The following is a 20,450-nucleotide window of genomic DNA, read 5'->3' on the forward strand; positions in this document are numbered from 1 at the left end:
CTTTCTCCACTCCCTTTTTTGCTTCCAGAAGTTCAAGAATTTACTCTCGGTGCTACAAATAGCACACAATTTACACAGTGGTGTTGAAGGCTGCAATTCTACCCCTAGATTCCCCGGGGTAAGCTCCATCGGGCTTGGCAGGGCTAACTTGAGTAGATGTCCGTTGTGTAGTGGACATCTCTTCATTGCAACCCTGAAGTCATACCCTCATAGCTAGGCTCCTAGACTACAGCAAAAAAAAACTTCACTACATGATGGCATCCATATCAAGCCAGCTTTTCTCTCACTCCCTCTTCCCATTTTGCTGTTTCTGATAAAGATGCAAAAGCTTACTCTCTTGTGGCATGTTGTTGGTCATAATAAAGGGTTGGGGGTTAGTTTGGAATTTTTCAAAATGAGATGAAGTTAACCCTACTGCTTCCTCTGCTTAGCTTATTTGATGCACTGCTCTTGGAGGAAGGCTTATTAATTTGACAAGCAGAAGACTGGCAAATAGCGTGGGAGATGACACAGTTGACCCTGCTATGAAATACCGTATTTTTTGCTCTATAAGACTCACTTTTTCCCTCCTAAAAAGTAAGGGGAAATGTGTGTGCGTCTTATGGAGCGAATGCAGCCTGTGCAGCTATCCCAGAAGCCAGGACAGCAAGAGGGATTGCTGCTTTCACTGCGCAGCGATCCATCTTGCTGTTCTGCCTTCTGAGATTCAGAATATTTTTTTTCTTGTTTTCCTCCTCCAAAAACTAGGTGCGTCTTGTGGTCTGGTGCGTCATATAGAGCGAAAAATACGGTAAGTAGTGCTGAATCGCTGGTTGACGTGTAGGATTGCACTGTGTAAGCTGGGACTGCATTAGCTTATTGAAGAAGCTGAAATCTGTCAGCAACTGTTCGGATCCAGAGACACTGATGACATTTTTAAATAGCCAAGTCCTCCTAAATTGTCACAAGGTTCCTTGGATAATATTTTAGGCGTCAAAAGAAAGTCCTTGGGATGTCCATTCACATGGACCAGTTGGCAGAGGAATCTGCACCAGTCACACCTCATTGATGTTCATGGAAGAAAAATCTATCAACACCCCGCCCTCTTAAGCTGCTACACACAGAATCCTGGAGTTTTCCCAGTGATCTCAGTTACTTTGGGCAAAGGATTATTTTAGAGCAGGCATAGGCAAACACCCCTCCAGATGTTTTTGGGACTACAACTCCCATCATCCCTGACCACTGGTCCTGTTAGCTAGGGATGATGGGAGTTGTAGTCCCAGAACATCTGGAGGGCTGAGCTTGCCTATGCCTGTTTTAGAGTCCTCATTGCCTCTATCACTGCCATAGTTTTCTTTTGCACTAGGCTAGAGGCTTCAGATGTCCTCTTTCAGATCTGACAAATGTAGGATGCTTCCAGACTGAAGGCTCCTCCTGGTCCTGTAAAATCACTGCTTTCCTATTGTAAGCTATAAGTGGAATTGCAGTGGACGTCCCACGCTAGGGATTGGGGGGGAATTCACATTCAGTTCACTTTTAAAGATGAGCCTGCCTACCTAATTTGCACTTTCTGAAACAATACAAGAACTGAAATACAGCCGTCCTTTGAAATGTGCACTTCTCCAAATTTGCGGTGTGGTTCTTCAGTCAAATAATGGAACAAAAATGTGTGTGCTGAGTTAAGGTGTCCATAAAAATGTACGTATTTGTGAAAAGTAGCATACAAAAGTGCATTGTTTTAAATAAAATTTCATTGCAAAAATGCGTGTGCTTGGTAAAACTGCATATTAACATATATATTAGGAGAAATTCTCACTGAAATACTGGTGAATTTTCATGAGGAGATCTATCTATCATCTATCTGCAGCAGAAATGTGGAGAACGGAATTTAAGTTTGGAAAAATGAGAAATGGAGAGAGCCATGTTTGAAAGATGCCTCTCCCCCATTCTACACACCAGCAGTTTGTGTGTGTGTGTATTGCTGGAAATGATTGTTGCTGTGGGTGAAGGAAGAAGAATCCCTCCTTTTCCTTCTCTTCCCTAGTGCATTCTCAGGCTCCTTAAGTCCTTCCCAGAAAATCGTGATTTGCTAGCACATAGCTCACATGGTTGGGGAATGTTTACATGCCTTCCTGTTAATCATTTGCTAATCTCACACTTCCTAGTACATTTCACTCTCATGTTCTTAGCTGCAAAAAGTCCAGTTTAAAAAAATAATAAACAGTTTGATTGGTTACTAGGGCAATGGGAGCCGGGTTGGGTTTTAATTTACTAAAGTTCTTGGTTTGGAACCCTGCAAAAGAGTGGCAGTCTGGAGGTCTGCTCAGAGTGGTTCTGCTATTTGAAAAGTATAAAATTCCTTTTTTTCTCTGTAGTTTTCTTCCTGCACTCCTATACAGAAAGCAAGATGAAGAAGTAAAAGAAACCAGAATGATTGTTACTGCTATTAATTAAATATATACAGCTTACATGCCAAAATGGCTTCTAAGTGGTTTATAAAAAATCATTTATAAAATTAATACATAATTAAAATACACTGTAAAACAATTACATTAAATCACAATTAATGTATACATTAAAACAAAGCAAGTAAAAAGTTTTAACAGTAAAAACAATCAGATGAGGAAGTTCAAGTTCAGGGGAATGCTTCCCAAAATAGGTGTATTTTCAAAAGCCAGTGGCATGCCAATACTGATGGTGCTTTATATTTCAGCTGCTTTAGGGAATTGCACAATACCGGTGCCATCAGGGAAAAATCCTGGCTCCATATTATCTTTGGTGCCAGCACTAAAGTTGTCCATTGAAATAGATTAATCTATTGTGAGCACTAGATTGTTTGGAATCCACTAAAACAGATGGTAAAGAAGTCCATTGGTAGCAACTTGCAAAACAAAACAATGCAGTCATACTTCATTTACTTAAAACTTTTGTACTTTGTCTTTCTTCATAAAAAGCACAAGGTGGCTAGCAGCATTCTCAAATCATAAATCAACGGTTGAAAATGTGAGGAGGAGCTTGCAAGCCTATATCCATTTTCCTGGGAGTAAGCCCCATTGAATTCAATGAGAGCTACTTCTGAGCAGACATGGGTCTGCATTGTAAAAACAAGCAGTGAAAGGTGTTCCGAATAGGCAGAGATGGTTAAAACCAATAAAAGCACCACCTAAATCATTTAAAAGGTTCTGCAAAGCCATGTAAGAGGAGCTGTACTTTCCCGTGAGCTGTAGAGCAGCCACCTTGTGGCCATTAATTTCACTGCACACAGGTGGTAATAATAATAATAATAATAATAATAATAATAATAATAATAATAATAATAATAATTATTTATTTATACCCCGCCCATCTGGCTGGGTTTCCCCAGCCACTCTGGGCGGCTTGCAAAAAAATATTAAAATACTGTGATACATCAAACATTAAAAGCTTTCCTAAACAAGGGAACAATAAAGGTTTATTATTATTTATTATCCAGATATTGCTGGACTTTGAGCTTCCCCTCATCTCTCACCACTGGCTGCACTTGCTACTTAACAACAATTCTCAAGATCACTTACAATGATCAAACGAGACAGCAATACATAATAGAAAACATTGGGTGATAGACCATGGAATCAGAGTAGACTCATTGAAATTAATGGATCTGTTAAGTCAATTTCAGTGGATCTACTCTGAGAATGACCAACCTTGGCTATCTGTTTTATACAAGCAGATCACAAGAGAGAAGGGACTTTGAGCCTTAGATGGCAGTTAGACCCAATCCTGGTTAAGGACAATTAAAAACAGAGTTTTGGAATTTTAAAAGGGGTTTGCCGCCTGTCTAGACATAAGCCATGATGGGGCCCTTTCCTCATTTTTGGTACCACAACTTCCAAATGGAAGTCGGGCAGGCATGTACTTAACGGTGAATTGAAGAATTGCACAAACTTACCTACATTCCCCACTCCTCAATGCCTTTTGCCTTTTAAAGGTTATTTCTAGGTTTATTGGAAGGTGGTGGTACAGAACAGTGCTTTAACCCATCTTGCTGACTGAAGCTGCTAAATTCAGACTTCTAAAAAATTATATCTTCTTCTGAATCCTCCACTGTGTTGCAAATCAGAGCGCACACTTTTTAACATAAGCATAATTCAGCCTTTTGGGTGTCTTTGATGCTTGGAAGTTTGAATGTCTCTTTGAAAAGGCATAAGAAAGAAAAAAAAAGCTCTAACTTTGATCTCTCTCTTTTGTCTCCCTGCTCTCTTCCTTCCACAGCTGTTACATTTGGAAAGTGAACCCCCACCCCACCCCCTGCCTCTCAGGCAGCCTTTATGCCTTTCTTAGTGGGGTGTTCACTGAGTCTCAAAGGACTGAGCAAAGTGGCTGCTCAGTTAACTCTATGCCTGCTGTTTAGTTAGAATGCCTGGATTGGTGGTGCTGCTGGTTCCAGGATGTGGGAGCCAAGATGCTCCTGCAGGCAAGATGCTCACAGTGCCCCCCCCATCCTTGTTGTGTTCTCAACTCACCGTTCTTGCCATAATAATAATAATAATAATAATTTCTCAGAGCAACTTCACCTCACCTTGCTTTTAGAACTTTGGAAAAGAGTGAGAACAGAGTGATGACGCTTTACTATTTTATTATATAGTAAGATAGGCTATCCCACCTTTCCTCCAAGAAGCTCAAGGAGGTATACATGATTTTCTCCCTCTCTGTTTTGTTCTCAAAGGAACGCTGTGAGGTAAGTTAGACAGTTACTGGCCCAGTATTGCTGAATGTGGATTTGAACTCTTGGCTCCTGGATCCCTAGTTAGATCCTCTAACCCCTGCACATGAGCTACTCCTTGTTCTTTTTCTCTCCCACTTGCTCAGAGATGGCAGATAAGCAGGCAACAGCTATGAGGAGGAGGAACAGGAGGTTCCAGGGCAAAAGGGAGGGATCCTTTGTCAGCCCCAGGGCTACATTTCCTTGGAGGCAAACTTCTGGGGTCCACATGACTGGTGCATGGGACCAGGAGCAACAAGTGGTGGAGTGACAGATGTGATGCTTAACCTTTGCTACATTCCAGAATGGAAAAAATGGTGGGAGATCAAAGTAGCCACATGTGTCCCATTGAGGCCAAAAAGTTTTTCTGGGCTTCCCACAATCGTGCCATCAAGTGCTGAGCTTGCTGCTGGCTTTTCAGATAGATAACCTTGAAAGCAAATGGTGGATAATGAAATCTGAGAAGACCGAGAGGGGGTTGAGCAGGGCTTTAAGTTTCCAGTGCTGTCCATATTGGGTGCGAGTGGGGCTACAGTGACCAGCAATGCTCTTTGTCTTTGTCTATGGCTAGCAGGAATGAAATTAGTTATGGAAAGAAGCCAATACACACAAAATGCCATGAATGGTATAGTCAGGCTGCAGTGTGTAATATCCAGAGACAGGCAGCAGGTAGACTAGGGCCTACTGGTGGATCTCAGGGATTCTTGACACCCAGCTGTTTAATGAGCAACAGCAAAACAACTTTCCTCATGTAACTTAGGCTGTGGAAATGAAGAAAGCTTTGGGAACAGAAACTGCCTTATGCTGAATCAGACCAGTGGTCCATGTGGCTCAGCAATGTCTACACAATGACTGGCAGTGGCTCTCCTGGATTTCAGATGGGGATCTCTCCAACCCCGACCTGGAGTCAAGATGCTGGGGACAGACCCTGAGAACTTCTGCATGCCAAGCAAATGCTCTGTCACTGAGCTGTGGCTGTATTCCCTTAAATTGCCTATTTTAATTTTAGACTCTGAATGGTCTTATGGATGGGAATAAGCTCTTGTTTTACTTGCTGGGTTGTCTTAATGGGATTGCTTCATGGTGCATTTTAATTATGGCCATTTCTATTTTCATGGGATTGTTTTAATGTGCATTTTAATTATGGTGTATTTTTAATTATTCTGTATTTTAAGAATGTCATACTGTTGGTTTTTAGGCTTTGCAGGCTGGTCGAAATCCATTTGGGCATTAAGCAGTATATAAATGGAATAACAACAGCAGCAAGACCTACTGTGCCATTGTACTTCAGGCTTCCTCCAGCTGTTGTGCAAGCTTACAACCAGTTATGTAGCAAACCTGGAATTGCTGTCAGCAGTGGTACTGCCTCCTGAATCAGGGACCCCTCCATATTATCTACCTGTCTCCCTCTGACACAGGAGTTTCCCCATGAGATTCTTGCAGAGAAGCTGCTGATATGTGGGCTGGATGAGCTAACTGTTAGGTGGATTTGTAGCTGGTTGGCTGAGCAACAGCCAGATAGTGCTCACTATAATGCTTTCTCATCATCCTGGGAAAAAGTAACAAGTGGGGTGCCATAAGGTTCTGTCCTTGGCCTGTTGTTGTCCAACATCTTTATAAATGATGGATTGAGGGGATACACACCAAATTTTCAGATGACACCAAACTGGGAGGGAGAGCCAATGCCACAGAAGACAGAATCGGGTTTCAAGATGACCTTAACGGATTGGAGAACTGGGCCAGCGATGACAAAATGGATTTCAATATAGACAAATGTAAGCCTACACACTTAGGCAGGAAGAACCAGTTGCACAAATATAAGATGGGGACACCTGGCTTGCCGGTAGTACATGTGAAAAGGATCTAGGTGTCTTAGCTTAAGGTGAGTCAACAGTGTGATGCAGCAGCAAAATACCCTAATGCTATTCTAGGCTGCAACAACAGAAGTATAGTGTCTGCTCTGTTCTGCCTTGGTAAGACCACACCTGGAGTCCTGTGTCCAGTTCTGGGCACTACAATTTAAGAAGGATCTTGACAAGCTAGAACATGTGCAGAGGAGGCTGACTAAGATGATCAAGGGTTTGGAAGCCATGCCTTATGAGGAACAGTTGAGGAAGTTGCGTATGTTCAGCCTGGGAAAGAGGAGACTGAGAGGAGATGTGATAGCTATTTTCAAATATCTAAAGGGCTGCAACATGGAGGATGGAGCAAACAAGGACCAAAACCAATGGATTCAAGTTACAAGAAAGGAGATTCTGATTAAACACCAGAAAGACTTTTTGATGGTAATAACTACAGTGGTACCTCGGGTTAAGTACTTAATTCGTTCCAGAGGTCCGTTCTTAACCTGAAACTTCTTAACCTGAGACACCACTTTAGCTAATGGGGCCTCCTGCTGCCGCCGCGCCGCTGGAGCACGATTTCTGTTCTCATCCTGAAGCAAAGTTCTTAACCTGAAGCACTATTTCTGGGTTAGCGGAGTCTGTAACCTGAAGCGTATGTAACCTGAAGCATATGTAACCTGAGGTACCACTGTATTCAGAAATGAAATGGCCTCCCTTGGAAGGTGGTGGACTGTCGTTCCTTGCAGGTTTTTAAGCAGAGGTTGGATGGCCATCTGTCATGGATGTTTGAGTTGAGATTTCTGAATTACGGGGTTGGACTAGATGACCCTCTGGGTCCCTTCCTAATCTATGATTGTGCAATTCTGTGATGCTCTTTTTGTGCCTTTCCTTTGATGAGAGGATGAAAAGCTACATGCCAAATGGGACATGGGAGGGACAAGTCTACTCACTTCAGCTCACCAGATGAATATGTGTGCATGCATGGGAATAAGAGGAGCTTCCTTTGCTGGGATCCCACACTTTGGTTATTCAGCTTTCCAGGCACTGTACTGTTAAACTTTGCAGGATATGGTGGGCGACCTAGATGCTTTTGTTTGCAGATATCCTTTTTCCGGTGCTGATTCATATCCTCTCCCTATCTCTTTGTGCTCTGTTCTGCTGACAATCCCGCAATGCAAGTTCTGCCAAGACAAGAGCAATTGTGTATGTGCAACATGCATTGTGGGGGAGGGGGCTGAAGTGGGGAGGGAACCAAGCACCACCCCAGAAAGTGTGTCATTCTGGGGAATGAGAGGGAGGAAAAAAAATTATCAAAAAGGTTTAAAGGACTGTGGCTGATTCTTTTTAAAGGCAACATTGTTTTCTCTATTTTCATGTGGTGAGTGGCATTTGTTATGTAACCCAAAGCAGCTCCATGGGCGCAAAAGAAAGATATCAGTGGGTTTGGGGGAGCCTCAAGATTTGTCGAAATAAAAAGGGAGGAACCTAAAAACAACAGAAGTGAGAGAAAGGCCTGCTTTCTGCCCTGAGGATGCTGCAATCAACGTTTTTACCTCGTGGGGACATGTGCTACTGTATTTTAATACTTTGTTGGAAGCTGTCCAGAGTGGCTGGGGAAACCCAGCCAGATGGGCAGGGTATAAATAAATAAATTATTATTATTATTATTATTATTATTATTATTATTATTATTATTATTTGCGGCTGGGCTCGCTTCCTTGAGCCAGCTGCCACTATCTGCCCTGCAGGCAGCACAATACATTGGCAGCCCTGCTACTCCTCTTGCACTGTGTGTGATGTATGAGGGGTAGATGAACACTGGGTTGGACTCATTGGCCTCCCGGTGTCCCCCCACCCCTAGCAATGCCACTCTGACTCCTGTTTCCTTTGGGGAAATCCTCTTTACATACATGCACAGGTGCACTGCCCTACGGCCAGCTGCTGTCTGCACAATTGCAAGGATTAACCTCTGACAGGGAGGGCTGTGCGTGTGGGGAGAAAGAGGGAGGCCGCTGAGGGAGGGGGGCAAATCAAGTCTCACCCATCAGAGAGAACACAGCGGGACTTCTTGAGAGGAACGCACCGTGGGAGCAGGGAATACAGACCACCATGGAAGGGTAAGAAGGTTACTTGGAAGAGACTTGGAGGTTTTCCTGGGTTGGCAGGGAGGTGCCAAGGATGGTCCATTAGGGCAAATGAGGTGCTGCCCCACTAACCTTAGTCTGCCCTCAGGCAAGCCCCCACCTGCCTTCCTTCTGGGGATGCAGGAGAAATTCGATACAGTTGGCCTTGAAAGGCAAATCTACTTAATTCCCAGTTTCTGAAACAATATGTGAACCAAAGCGCAACCATCCTCCTAAAGGTGCACTTGTCTGAATTTTGCAATGCAGTTTTCCAGCCCAAGAAGTGTGTACAAAAATGCAATTGCTATGCATAAGAATGGATACATTGGGCAAAATAACATACACGGAAGGAAAATTGCATAGCAAAGATGTGAATGGTAGGAGAAATGGAGACTAAAATGCTGGTGAGTTTTCTTGAGGTCCCACCCCACCAAACTGATGTTGAAATGTGGAGAACTGAATTTAAGAGTAGGAAAATAAGAACCTGAGAGAAACCAAAACCGACAGACTTTTCCATGCCTAGAGTGAGACTTGAGGTTTTCCTGGGTCGGCAGGATGGTGCCGAGGAGCAATGGTGGATGGTCCATTAGAGTGAAGGGGGTGCTGCGCCACCAACCTCACTCTGCCCCCAGCCAGCCCCCATCTGCTTGCCTTCTACTTACAGCCACTTCCAGGGATGAAACTACTCACCAGCTTGTTCCTCCTGGGGCCCTGCCAATCTGCTCTTTTATTTTGGGTGTATTCTGCAACAAGTTATTGAAGCAACTAAAATGCATCGGGTGGATTTATTCTGCATTAGTTTGTTCTGTATTGCTTCCCCAATGCAGGAACAAACAATACTGAAAGCGAGATCGTGTGTGACCTCGCTGATGGCATCAAGAGCACAAATCATCATGAACGTGCAAAAAAAAAAAGGATGTGTGTGTATAGTCTCATTGTTGTAGAACTCAGCAGGGAGGAGGATGGGAAGCGAACTAGAACTACAGTGGTACCTCGGGTTACAGATGCTTCAGGTTACAGACTCCACTAACCCAGAAATAGTACCTCAGGTTAAGAACTTTGCTTCAGGATGAGAACAGAAATTGTGTGGCGATGGTGCAGCAGCAGCGGGAGGCCCCATTAGCTAAAGTGGTGTCTCAGGTTAAGAACAGTTTCAGGTTAAGAATGGACCTCCGGAACAAATTAAGTTCTTAACCCGAGGTACCACTGTAGTTGGCTCTGCCTGTCATTGGCTCTGGCGCCACCTACTGTTGGCCTCCCTGCCTTCTGCCCTATGGGGCACCAGCCACCACTTCCAAGGTGAAAGCACTGAAAGATTTTTGGAAGGTTCAGCTGGGCCAACTGGGGTGAAGTGGGTTATTGGAGCTGCAAGGATTTGCCTGATTGTGTGTCTAGTTATTGAGTTGGAGGGAGGTTTATAGCCCCAAGTGCCGTTTCAGATGCTAAAGCAGCCATCACCAGCCTTGGTTTCTTAAGCACTTCCATACTTGGTTTTAAAATTAGAACTGCCACTCTTTGCTCTGCAAAAAGGGAGTGAACATTGACATAAAGGGTACACTGGCTGAAGTGTGGAAAGATATGTAGCTGGGGGGGGGGGGAGAGAGAATGATGACTGGGCAATGCCATAAACTCTTAGCCTGGGAACACCTGATGGTCAAGAATGATGCTTATACTGGATGGTCCAGAGCAGAGGCAGATTTAGGAAGTGCAACTGGTTGTCCTACACTGGGTGCTGAGCTGAGAGGGCATTGCAGGGGGTGCCACAACAAGAAAGAATAATGGAAGGCAAGAGGGGGTGCTGAATGTTGGCGTTGCACAGGGTGCTGCTGAAATTTGAGAACCCAAAGTTTGCCACAGGTCCAGAGTGACCTAGCATCCTCTTTCAATTTAAATGATTTGAATGAAACCAACAATGCTATCTCCACCCCACTGCTGTGGGTACATATGCGTTGGCCTTCCCCAACCTGGTGCCCTCCGGATGTTTTGGATTACAACTCTAATCAGCCCCACCCATAGAACAGGGGCCATGCCAGAGAGTCGGAGTATGAAATTTGCTCCCACATGATAAAATGATGGCCAATAACTTGGATAGCTCAGTTGGTTACAGCGTGGTGTGGATAATGCCAAGGTTGCAGGTTTGATCCTTGTATGGGATAGCTGCATATTCCTGCATTGCTGGGGTGTGACTAGATGATCCCCAGGGTCCCTTCCAAGTCTACAAATCTATGATTCAATGAAAAGGGGATTTGACAAAATCACAGAGGACCGAGCTAGCATTAGCTGTCATGCTTTGTCCCCTGCCCTGAGGACACCTCTGCAGCCATGGCCACATGTGCACATATGCAGAGGTTTATAACTTTCTGGCAGACAAAACGTAGCTCCCATTTGAACTCGAACTGTGCTTTCATCCCCCTGAAAAGCTGCCCTTCTCAAGACCCATGCTCAGTCCCATTTTAAAGATCGCAACCATCTCATCAATTAACCCTTTGTAATGGGAATCCCCCCATGAGACCCCACACCCTTTTCGCTTTGAAGTCCAGCTCCCCTGACCCTGCCTTTTTACATGTTGAGCCAACAGAAGAAAACAAAAAACCCTCCCAGCTACTTTTGCGCTGCCAAAGCTGGATTTTCAAAACTTTTACGAATACTGTAAATCGACAACTGGTTTCCACCTGCCTGCTCTATCCCTGCAGTGTTTTGCCCAGCTGGTACCGAAATGACTCAGTTGTGATAAATAACCACAAAAAATGATGACAGTCGTTTGCTAGCATGTTGCAGAAAGCTGGGCTTTAAGTGGGCTTCTTGTACATGGGTAGTTTGGCTTGCTGGAAGCAGAGACAGAAAGGCAGATTTGCATCGAGACACACTGTGCTACACTCGCCAGGATTTTGACTGCATTTGCTAGGTAAGAATGGAACCTAAGCTGATTTAGAAGCACCCATCTCTGCTCCGGAAATATATCGACTCTGCCCTGGAGCTCATTTCTGTCTAATAGATTCACTGAATTCCCCAACATTTTTTATTGTCCTTGCTCCTCTGCAGCTTGACCCAAATAAATGTTGCAGGTGGTATCGCATGGTAACTCCATGGGGGGGGGGATGGGGGAAACCCCTCCACCTGCTCAAGATCTACATGCCAAACTGTTGCTAAAGGCACAGGAGCAAGGACAGTGAGAAAGCTTTGGCAACCTCTAAGACCCATCAACTATAACTGGGACCAATTCAGACTACTTCTTATTTAGCTTTAATTTTATTGTTTAAGTGTTATGTACACTCAGGAAGGCTTGATATGGAATGTTAGAGGGATCTTGGGAAAATGATGCCTGTGATTTTCTCCAATGCGAGTGTGCTCAGGTGTGAGCAACTGGGCAAAACAGCAGAAGACACCAGTCTGGTTCCAAATTATTTCATTCTGTTGTGGTTTCCCTTGCAGAACTGTATGGCAGCAAGAAACAATCACCCCAAAGCTATCTGGTAAAATGCTGGCTAATTCATGTTTGTGTGTAGGACCAGTTTAGTATAAAACATTTTGCTAATGAAGAGCTAGGTATTTTTTCTGTTAAAATGTCTGTGTGTCAGGTGTATTTGCTGTTTTTTTTTAACCTCCTTATTGAAAAGTCAAATCAACTTTCTCTCCACTACACCAGACAAGAAACAGTTGATGATGTTATTGGTGGAAACGTGTGTGTTCGTGTGTGTGTGTTCGTGTGTGTGTGAAATAATAATTGAGCTACTATTAAACCCACAACTACCTTTCTTTCTTCAACCTTGATGGGGTAATTTTCAGCTGGATTTTTGTTGCAAGAATAATATATATATTTGAATTTGACATCCACAATTTCAATTCCCACCTTGCCCCTAGTTCCCCTTTGTTCTGACCCAAGGAAAATAAACCTTGAACTACTTTTTGCTTTGATTAGCCGATCCATGCTTTGGATTGCATTTCCTTTTTCTCTGCCAAAGTTGGGGAGGAGAGAGAGAGAAAAAGAGAGCGGGAGGAAGGAAGGGAGGGAGAGGAGATTTCACCAAGCTAAGTGTTTTAGCTCCTCCCGGCAGCTTCAGCTGTGCTCTGGCTTGGCAGTGAGACTCGGATAAGAACAGGTGAACTGTGTCGGGAGCTGGAGAGGCGCGGGACTTTCCGGCGCTAAGCCCCGGCAGCTGCTGGCTGGAGCCAGGAGCCATGTCTCCACCAAAGGGTGGCAGCTCTCGGAGGCATCTCCTCGCAGCTGTGCTACCCTTTCCTCCAGAAGAAACTTCCAAGCATCAGAGCAGCGTGCTGGAAAGAGAGAGTCAGACTTCCTGGAATGCAAGTGGGCTTTTCCTGTGCTTAAAACTTTCTGAGGATTATTGCAGTGTGTGTGTGTGTGTGTGTGTGTGTGAGTGTGTTGGCTTCTTCAGTCTTGCCGATCTTGCTCATCCCTTTTCTGTCTGTGCCCATCCATCCATCCATCCATCCATCCATCCATCCATCCATCCCCTTGATCATCCATGTACTAACCCACCATGTCCTTTCACTAAAAAAGTGTACTGTCCATCATTCATCCATTCAGGTTGTCCTGTCAGTTGATCTAGACATCTACCTACACTATCCATCTGCAAAGTGTTTCCCACCCGCCAGCCATAAACACCCACAAACTGGTGTGCCACCTTCCTCATTGATTTTGCTTTGTTTTGGTCTGATGATGAAACTCCCTCCTTTCTCTTCTTCTGGCAGCATTGGGATGAACAACTCCACCACCTCCGGGCTGGTGGTTGGCCAGTGCCGGCTCAACGACCCTGTGCAGTTCATCCTGGTGCCGGCCGTCTACTGCCTTGTGTTGTGTGTGGGACTCCCGGGCAACGTGGCGGCCTTGCTGGTCTTCTTACAGAGCGGAAGGGTGAGGAAGGCTATCCGCATCTACCTCATCAACCTGACACTGGCGGACATCTTCTTCAACCTCACACTGCCATTCTGGATCCCTTACTATCTGGCTGAGGGGCATTGGGAGCTGCCGGAGGCCTTCTGCCGCTTGGCTGGAGCCACTTACTACTTGGCCACCTACAGTGCTATGGCCTTCATGACGCTCATCAGCCTGAACCGCTACTGTACCGTTGCCAAGCTGGAGATGGCTTTGAACAGGCCCTTGGGGGCGCTAGTGGGCTGTGCTGTGGCCTGGCTGCTGTGCTTTGCCTGTGCAGTCCCCTCCTTGCTCACCCAGCAGACCTACCAGGTGGAAGCGATTAGCATGAAATGCTTTGAGCAACACTCGGGGAGGAGGAGTTATGCCTGCGCCATGGTGGTTCTGTTTGCAGCCTCCTTCTTGGTTGTGTTAGGGGCTTACATGTCCATCATGAGATCTCTCTCAGCCTCAGCCGGCACCTGCCAAGGTGGGCACCGCCGGCGGGCACGTGCCATGGTCCTGGGCATGCTGCTGGTGTTTGTGGTCTGTGTGGCGCCCTACCATCTTTCTCTGGTTCCCTGGGTGGCTGACCGCATGGCCGGTTCCTTCTGCAGTCCTCCGTCTTTCTTGGACAACCTACACATGCTGAGTGTGGCTCTGTTGAGCCTCAACAGCTGCATCGACCCCCTCATCTATTGCTTCTCCATCAAACGCTTCCGGACTGATTTGTGGACGATGGTGCGGAAGGTCGCACGCTGTCTCCCGCTCCCCTCAGCGCTTCCACCACCACCACCAGAAAACAGATCTCCACCCAATATTCGGTCATCATCCTTAACTTCCTCATAGCTGGAGTGAAGGTCCTTCAGATGGAACTATCTCAACCTCCCTTTCCATCATTTAGACTTGATGTTTTTGAATTTGATATTGCCTACAGACCTCTTTTTGACCAGATTGTGGCTTGCAAATACCAGCCATACTGTTCCAGTAAGAACAGTTTCCCTGTCTACCATCCACATGGAATTCATGAGGTTGAAAGGGGGTCGGGTTGGCAGAGCTTATAGAACCAGGTTTTTCCAACCATGGTCAAATCAAGTGATCCACAACTGGTGCAGAGGTAAAGCACAATTTTAAAAGGATCACACAGAAATGGCTGCAAATGGGAATAGACAGTGAATTACCTGGCCATAGCTGTAAAGCTCCAGTTAATAGGTTATTTTCCTGAATGGCTTCATCATTTTAGTTCAGTGGTATGCAACCTTCAGCCTGCAGGCCGAAACAGGCCTTATCAGATTTCCCCATTTGGCCTGCAAGGCTGTTTTGGCCAAGCCCCACCAAGCTGCCTGATGCCCACCTGATGTCATATATCAGGGCTGGGGAACCTCTGGACCTTCAGATGTTGTCGGCTGCCAGTTCTCATCAGCCTCAGCAATAATGGCCTATGGTTAGGGATGATGGGAGTTGTAGTCTAGCAACAACATCTGGAGGGCCAGAGGTTCCCCAACCTGGTCATAGAGGTGTGGGATACATAAAGATGCAGTTGAGGTTGGTTGTTGTTTTTTTTGAAGGAAGTGATGATCAGCTGATCAGTGGTACTTGCAAATCCGTGTGCACTGACCTCCATATGCACCAATCCTCAGCGGTTTCTGGGGCTTTCAGCATGCTGTTTGTGAGACTTTGGAAGCCCTGTGCCTTTGCCTCCACCATTGAAACTATGCAGGCAGAAACGGACCACGTGTTGTTGTGATGTCAGATGATTGACAGGTGGGTGGCCCCAGCCACCTGTCAGATTTGACCCATGAGGATTGAGGGGGATGAGAATCTGGTGGCTGGAACCAATGTCCCAACTCCTGTTTTAGGTTAGAAGTTGGCAAATAGGGGGATGATGACAAATGTGCCGACTCTTCGTTGGCCGGATATGGTTCAGGGTGTTCCAGATGCTGACATAGGAACATAAGAAAAGCCTGCTGGACTCTGTACTGATTGCCCATCTAGTCCAGCATCCTGTTCTCAGCCAGATGCCTCAAAGGGAAGCATGCAAGCAGGACCTGAGCACAAGTAGCCTCTCCCCTCCTGTATTTCCAGCAACTGGCCTTCAGAGGCGGAGTGGAGGCAGAACATACTGTGACTAGAAGCCCTTGGTAGTCTTCTCCTCCATGACTTGGCCTAATAATGGAGGTCCTCCACCCCTGAAGGCCACCCTCCACTTCCCCCTCTCCCTTTACATTAACGTCCTTTTACTGTTCACAGACATTGCGCAATGAAGCATCTCCTCCCGCACATCGCATCATCTCTGCCTGGGTCAGCTTCTCTTGTTTCTTCAGTCTCCCCAGTGTAGGCTTCTTGCTTCCCTCCCCACAACTTGCTTACCTGCTTTGACTTTTGGAAATGAACTCCAGTTTGCTTTTCTGGCTTTCAGTGGTGCCTCACCCACCAAGCATCTTGCCTTGGCTTGGCCTACTTTCTGAAGGAAGGCCAGACTGAAACTTGCTGGTGCTTCACAGATTAAAAATGTAGAAAGGACCGAAACATTGTCTTGGCCTGCTGTATGTGGAGTTGTCAGCTTTTTAAACATACCCTTATTGCTGTGCCTTTCATCTCGGACCAGATCACTGCCACAGGTTTTACCCAGACATTCCTCCTGACTGAGCCTCCTCTTTTAATTACTGTGTTGTTTTAATGAGATCGTTTTATTGCCTGTTTTATTTATTTATCTATCATTACATTTCTATCCCGCCATTCCCCGCCCCCCCCAGGACTCAAGGTGGCGTACATCATTCTCCCCATCCCCATTTTATCCTTGACAAGAACCCTGTGAGGTAGGTTAGGCTGAGAGACAGTGATGAGCTGAAAAGTCACCCAGTGAGCTTCAATGACTGAGTGGGGATTTTTGAAGCCTGGTTGGCCAAGTCCTAGTCTGATACTGTAACCACTATGCCACACTTTCTATGCAGGTTTCTATTCCAAGGTTTTGAGTGGTTTTCATATTTCAGTGTTTGAATTGATTTGTGTACTTGTAACCCACCAAGAAGCCTATTTTGACATTAACCAGTATATACAGTGGTACCTTGGGTTACAAACTCTTCAGGTTACAAACGCTTCAGGTTACAGACTCCGCTAACCCGGAAGTAGTAACTCGGGTTAAGAATTTTACTTCAGGATGAGAACAGAAATCACACAGCGGTGGCGCGGTGGCAGCGGGAGGCCCCATTAGCTAAAGTGGTACCTCAGGTTAAGAACAGTTTCAGGTTAAGAACAGATCCCTGGAACAAATTAAGTTCTTAACCTGAAGTACCACTGTAACGTAATCATAACTGAGAAAAAATGTAATTGCTGGAGCTCCTGCTACTATTGAAGGCAGAGCTACAGGGAATGGTTGAAAAGCTGGCAACTCTGGCTGTAGATATCCCCCTTTTTTTTGGCAACAGACAGTTGTGTGCTGGCTCCTCCTGAAGCAGGAGGTGGCAGTAAACTGACCATGAGCACATTTCCCTTCCCCCCACCCTTTTAAAAAAAACATCAATGAAAACAGGGGCAAGATACAGCCAGGGACACATACCAGTGAATAAACACTTTCCCACACCAATGGGGACAGTCGGTGTGTGTGTGTGTACTCCTTAGAGTGGCAATTTATCCATCACCAAAGAAGAAAGAAAGAAAGGACAAAAGAGGATACAGATTTGCATAAAATTTGCATGTGCTAATTTATATGTACAGATGCAAACTTAGAAATGATTACTGTAATTTAAATAGAAATACAGTTCATCTCTCCATAGTAGGGAAGACTGTGACCAGGTGTCCTCTGTGCCTGCCTGCTCAGTCTGTTGTCCAAATGCTGATGGTGGTGGCTGGCCAACTCTGAGGCCTCTCTTGCTCTCCCTCCTTATGGTTCTTGTATCGTTAAATCATTCCTGGACTGGACACCCCTTCCATTAAAGCAGTAGTCTTCATCTGGGGACTTGTTTCTTAATTCTGTACCGTCTATTTGCTCGCTGCTGCTGCTGCTGCTGTAACCCACCTGAGATCAGGCCATGTCCCACCAGCTGAAGACCAATGAAACAGAGGACGGTTTCAAACAGACGACTGGCAGCCCTTCCAATGGAGGACCGTCCTCTGTAAAGTTGGACATGGGAGCCACCCTGATCCCATAGAAGAACATGGGACTTCTCCAGTGCCAGATTTTATTTATTCACTCTGGCCTTTTGAACAGTTCTCCATAATGTCTGCAGTGCCAATCATCTTTCCTCAAGCCAGCGGCAGACAGACCACCTAGGAGAAAGGCCACTGCTCAGTGGTTAAACACCTGCTTTGAAGGCAGGAGTCCCCAGGTTCAATCGCTGACGTCTCCAGGTGGAGCTGGGAGGGAACCCAGGCTGAAATCCCAGAGAGCCAGTCAACAAAGACAAACGCTGAGCTAGATGGACCCATGGTCTGATTCAGTATAAGGCAGCTTATTACGTCCCTATAAAATTCAAATAAGAAACCAGAGAGCCACGATGTCAAAGGTTGACCAGGCCCTCAGCATGCCTCCCAAGCAATGCTCTGGGCCTGGAGTAATCAAACAGTAATTATTTTAATTCTTCTTATTAATTCTTCTTCTTCTTAATAATAATAATAATAATAATAATAATAATAATATCATAATCATCATCAGTATTGTTTCCATTACGGCTAAATTTCATTACAATAAAAATGGAACCACATGTCACAGTCACTGTACAGTAGTTTGTTTTGTCTTAACGAGTGGAAAGCCTTCTGCTTCTAGGCACATTGCTAAGAACTAAGATGTGGACAGAGGCTGAGATCGAGAGAAGACCGCCTCTCGGTTCCCTGGCATGGCATTGAGAAGACAGGCCGGGCACCAAGTGTTGGAGGTGGGTCGCCATCCCTTCGTGTCTCTAAGCTACAGGCAGATCTCAGCACGGTGGAGGCCCCGATTCCTGGGAGAAGCTCCTGAGATCCACCTATTTTTCAACAAGTTACTAAGACATGAGGTTGTTGTGGAATTCTTCCCACTGACTGGACAAGACTTGGCCCAGGGGGTTGAAAAGATTTGGGTGCACATCCCACTGGGATGTCCTCCTGCACTGAAATGATGGTGCAGTCCCCATTCATTTCAGAGGGACTCATGGAAGAGACATTCTTTGTGGGTTGTGCCCATAATAACTAAGGTTGTTTGGGATATATAGATAGAATCCTTAAAAAAAAAAAAACCAAGGGGGAAAAAAACACACCTTATGATAACTTTCATAGCTGATACAGTCATGGCTAATAAAATTAACATGTTGGATCTATACTTCTCCATGCATGCTGCAACTGCGTGTACCCTCCCAATGTGTCAGACCACAACTCTTAGCAGCACATTAGACACCCATGGAGGAAACTAAATAGTACAAAATTCAGCCAAGATATGCATAATTCCCAAGGCCTGTTGGAGATTAACACAGGTTAATGTGCACAATTCCTTCTTCGTGGAATGGTTATGCACACATTCTCCATGAACCCTAGTGAATGTGCACAGTGACTGGTTCTAATGCACATTAACAGCTCAACTTACATTTTCCTTAACACACACACACACACACACACACACACACACAGCGAGAGAGAGAGAGCAATCTTGCCCTTTTCGGCTATTGGGTGGAAAGTCTATGTTCTGTCAGACAAATAATTTCGATGTTTATCTTCTCCAGGATTTGATTTAGAAAATAGGGTGGACTGTGCAGTCCTGTACATGTCGAATCAGAAGGATGCCCTATTGAGTTTAATGGGACTTGCTCCCAGGGATGTGGGAATTGCAGCCTAAAAAATAACTGTTAGGAAAGCCTTTTTCAGAAATGTCATTTTAGAGGCTATTTATCAAAAGAAAGGACTATTTTTTTTAAACAAACAAACAACCAATCCACAAATGGCTAGAAATTTGGGTTATTCGGTCTTTTCCAATGCAAAATAAAACAAAAATGCAAAGGGTTTGGGATGAGCCTGGTAACAGTTATCAAAACTCTTTTAAAAACAGCAGCAGCAGCAGCAACTTCCTTCTGATAAGTAAACACTGCAATTTTATGCAGAAAGAAAGAAGCATGATTTTTTGTGGTTTTTTTGTATGATGGTTGATACTAGATGGTAGATTTTTTAAGGATTATATGCCCTATGGGTTTCTTGCTAGTGCTACAGTTATGTGATTAAAAGTTAAAATTTTATACTATACAGTTATATATCCCAACCAGCCTTAGCTGTTGTGCTTGTCGGTCACTCAGAACCCTTCAGTATGGAAGTGACGTTAAAACCTTGCAGGTGAGGGATGGACAGCAGCCGCTGAAATTATGAAATATCACTTCCACCTTGTGCCCTGAATATGGTTGGTTTGGGGAGCTCCAGACAGCACATTGCTTACCCGTGGGATTTCCCAGCATCTATCAGTCAGGAAGTTCCATACAGTCCAGTCATGGCAGCCAATCAGGGATCACGCTCCCAGGATGCCAGGTGGCACACAGTCCCTTGCCCTTGATTTGGGCCTGTCCTTGCTTGCGAAAGTGTGGCGAAGAGCAGGGTCCGTGGCACGTCTTCCATGGACTCCTTCCGGACGAGGTGGAGCCTCTCCTAAGTCAGCAGTGGAGGGTGAGATTAAAAAGGCGCCTCCAAAAGGTTTTCACAGTGCGGGGGTGGCGGTGGGGCTCCTTGGTTTCGAAGCCTCAAAAAGTAGCACTTAGCTTCATCTTCCCCCAGATGCCGGATTGCCAAAAATCCCTGCTTCCTGCTTTACTTGGATATGGCACCCAACTGCCTCCATAGATGGAAGATGTTTGGGCAAACTCTTCCCCTACAACTCCATGGAACATGCTACATTGTGGGTGCGCTGGGAAGGGAGGGTGTGTGTGTGGACCACG

The 20,450-nt window shown here is 45.3% G+C and overlaps 1 protein-coding gene across 1 annotated transcript; it reads left to right on the forward strand.

Annotated features, from left to right (window-relative positions):
- The first annotated feature begins 13,340 nt into the window (after positions 1-13,340).
- Positions 13,341-18,169, forward strand: LOC128418827 (platelet-activating factor receptor-like). The gene has a single exon (XM_053398901.1). It carries the CDS (start codon positions 13,366-13,368, stop codon positions 14,410-14,412), a length of 1,047 nt encoding a protein of 348 aa, XP_053254876.1. The 5' UTR covers positions 13,341-13,365; the 3' UTR covers positions 14,413-18,169.
- The last annotated feature ends 2,281 nt before the right edge of the window (positions 18,170-20,450 follow it).

This window comes from Podarcis raffonei, chromosome 8 (genome assembly GCF_027172205.1).
Source record: "Podarcis raffonei isolate rPodRaf1 chromosome 8, rPodRaf1.pri, whole genome shotgun sequence".
Taxonomy (NCBI): Eukaryota; Metazoa; Chordata; class Lepidosauria; order Squamata; family Lacertidae; genus Podarcis; species Podarcis raffonei.

What these genes read in the sequence shown, in the direction of transcription:
- LOC128418827 (XM_053398901.1), top strand. Translation starts at nt 13,366, where the DNA reads ATGATGAAACTCCCTCCTTTCTCTTCTTCTGGCAGCATTGGGATGAAC.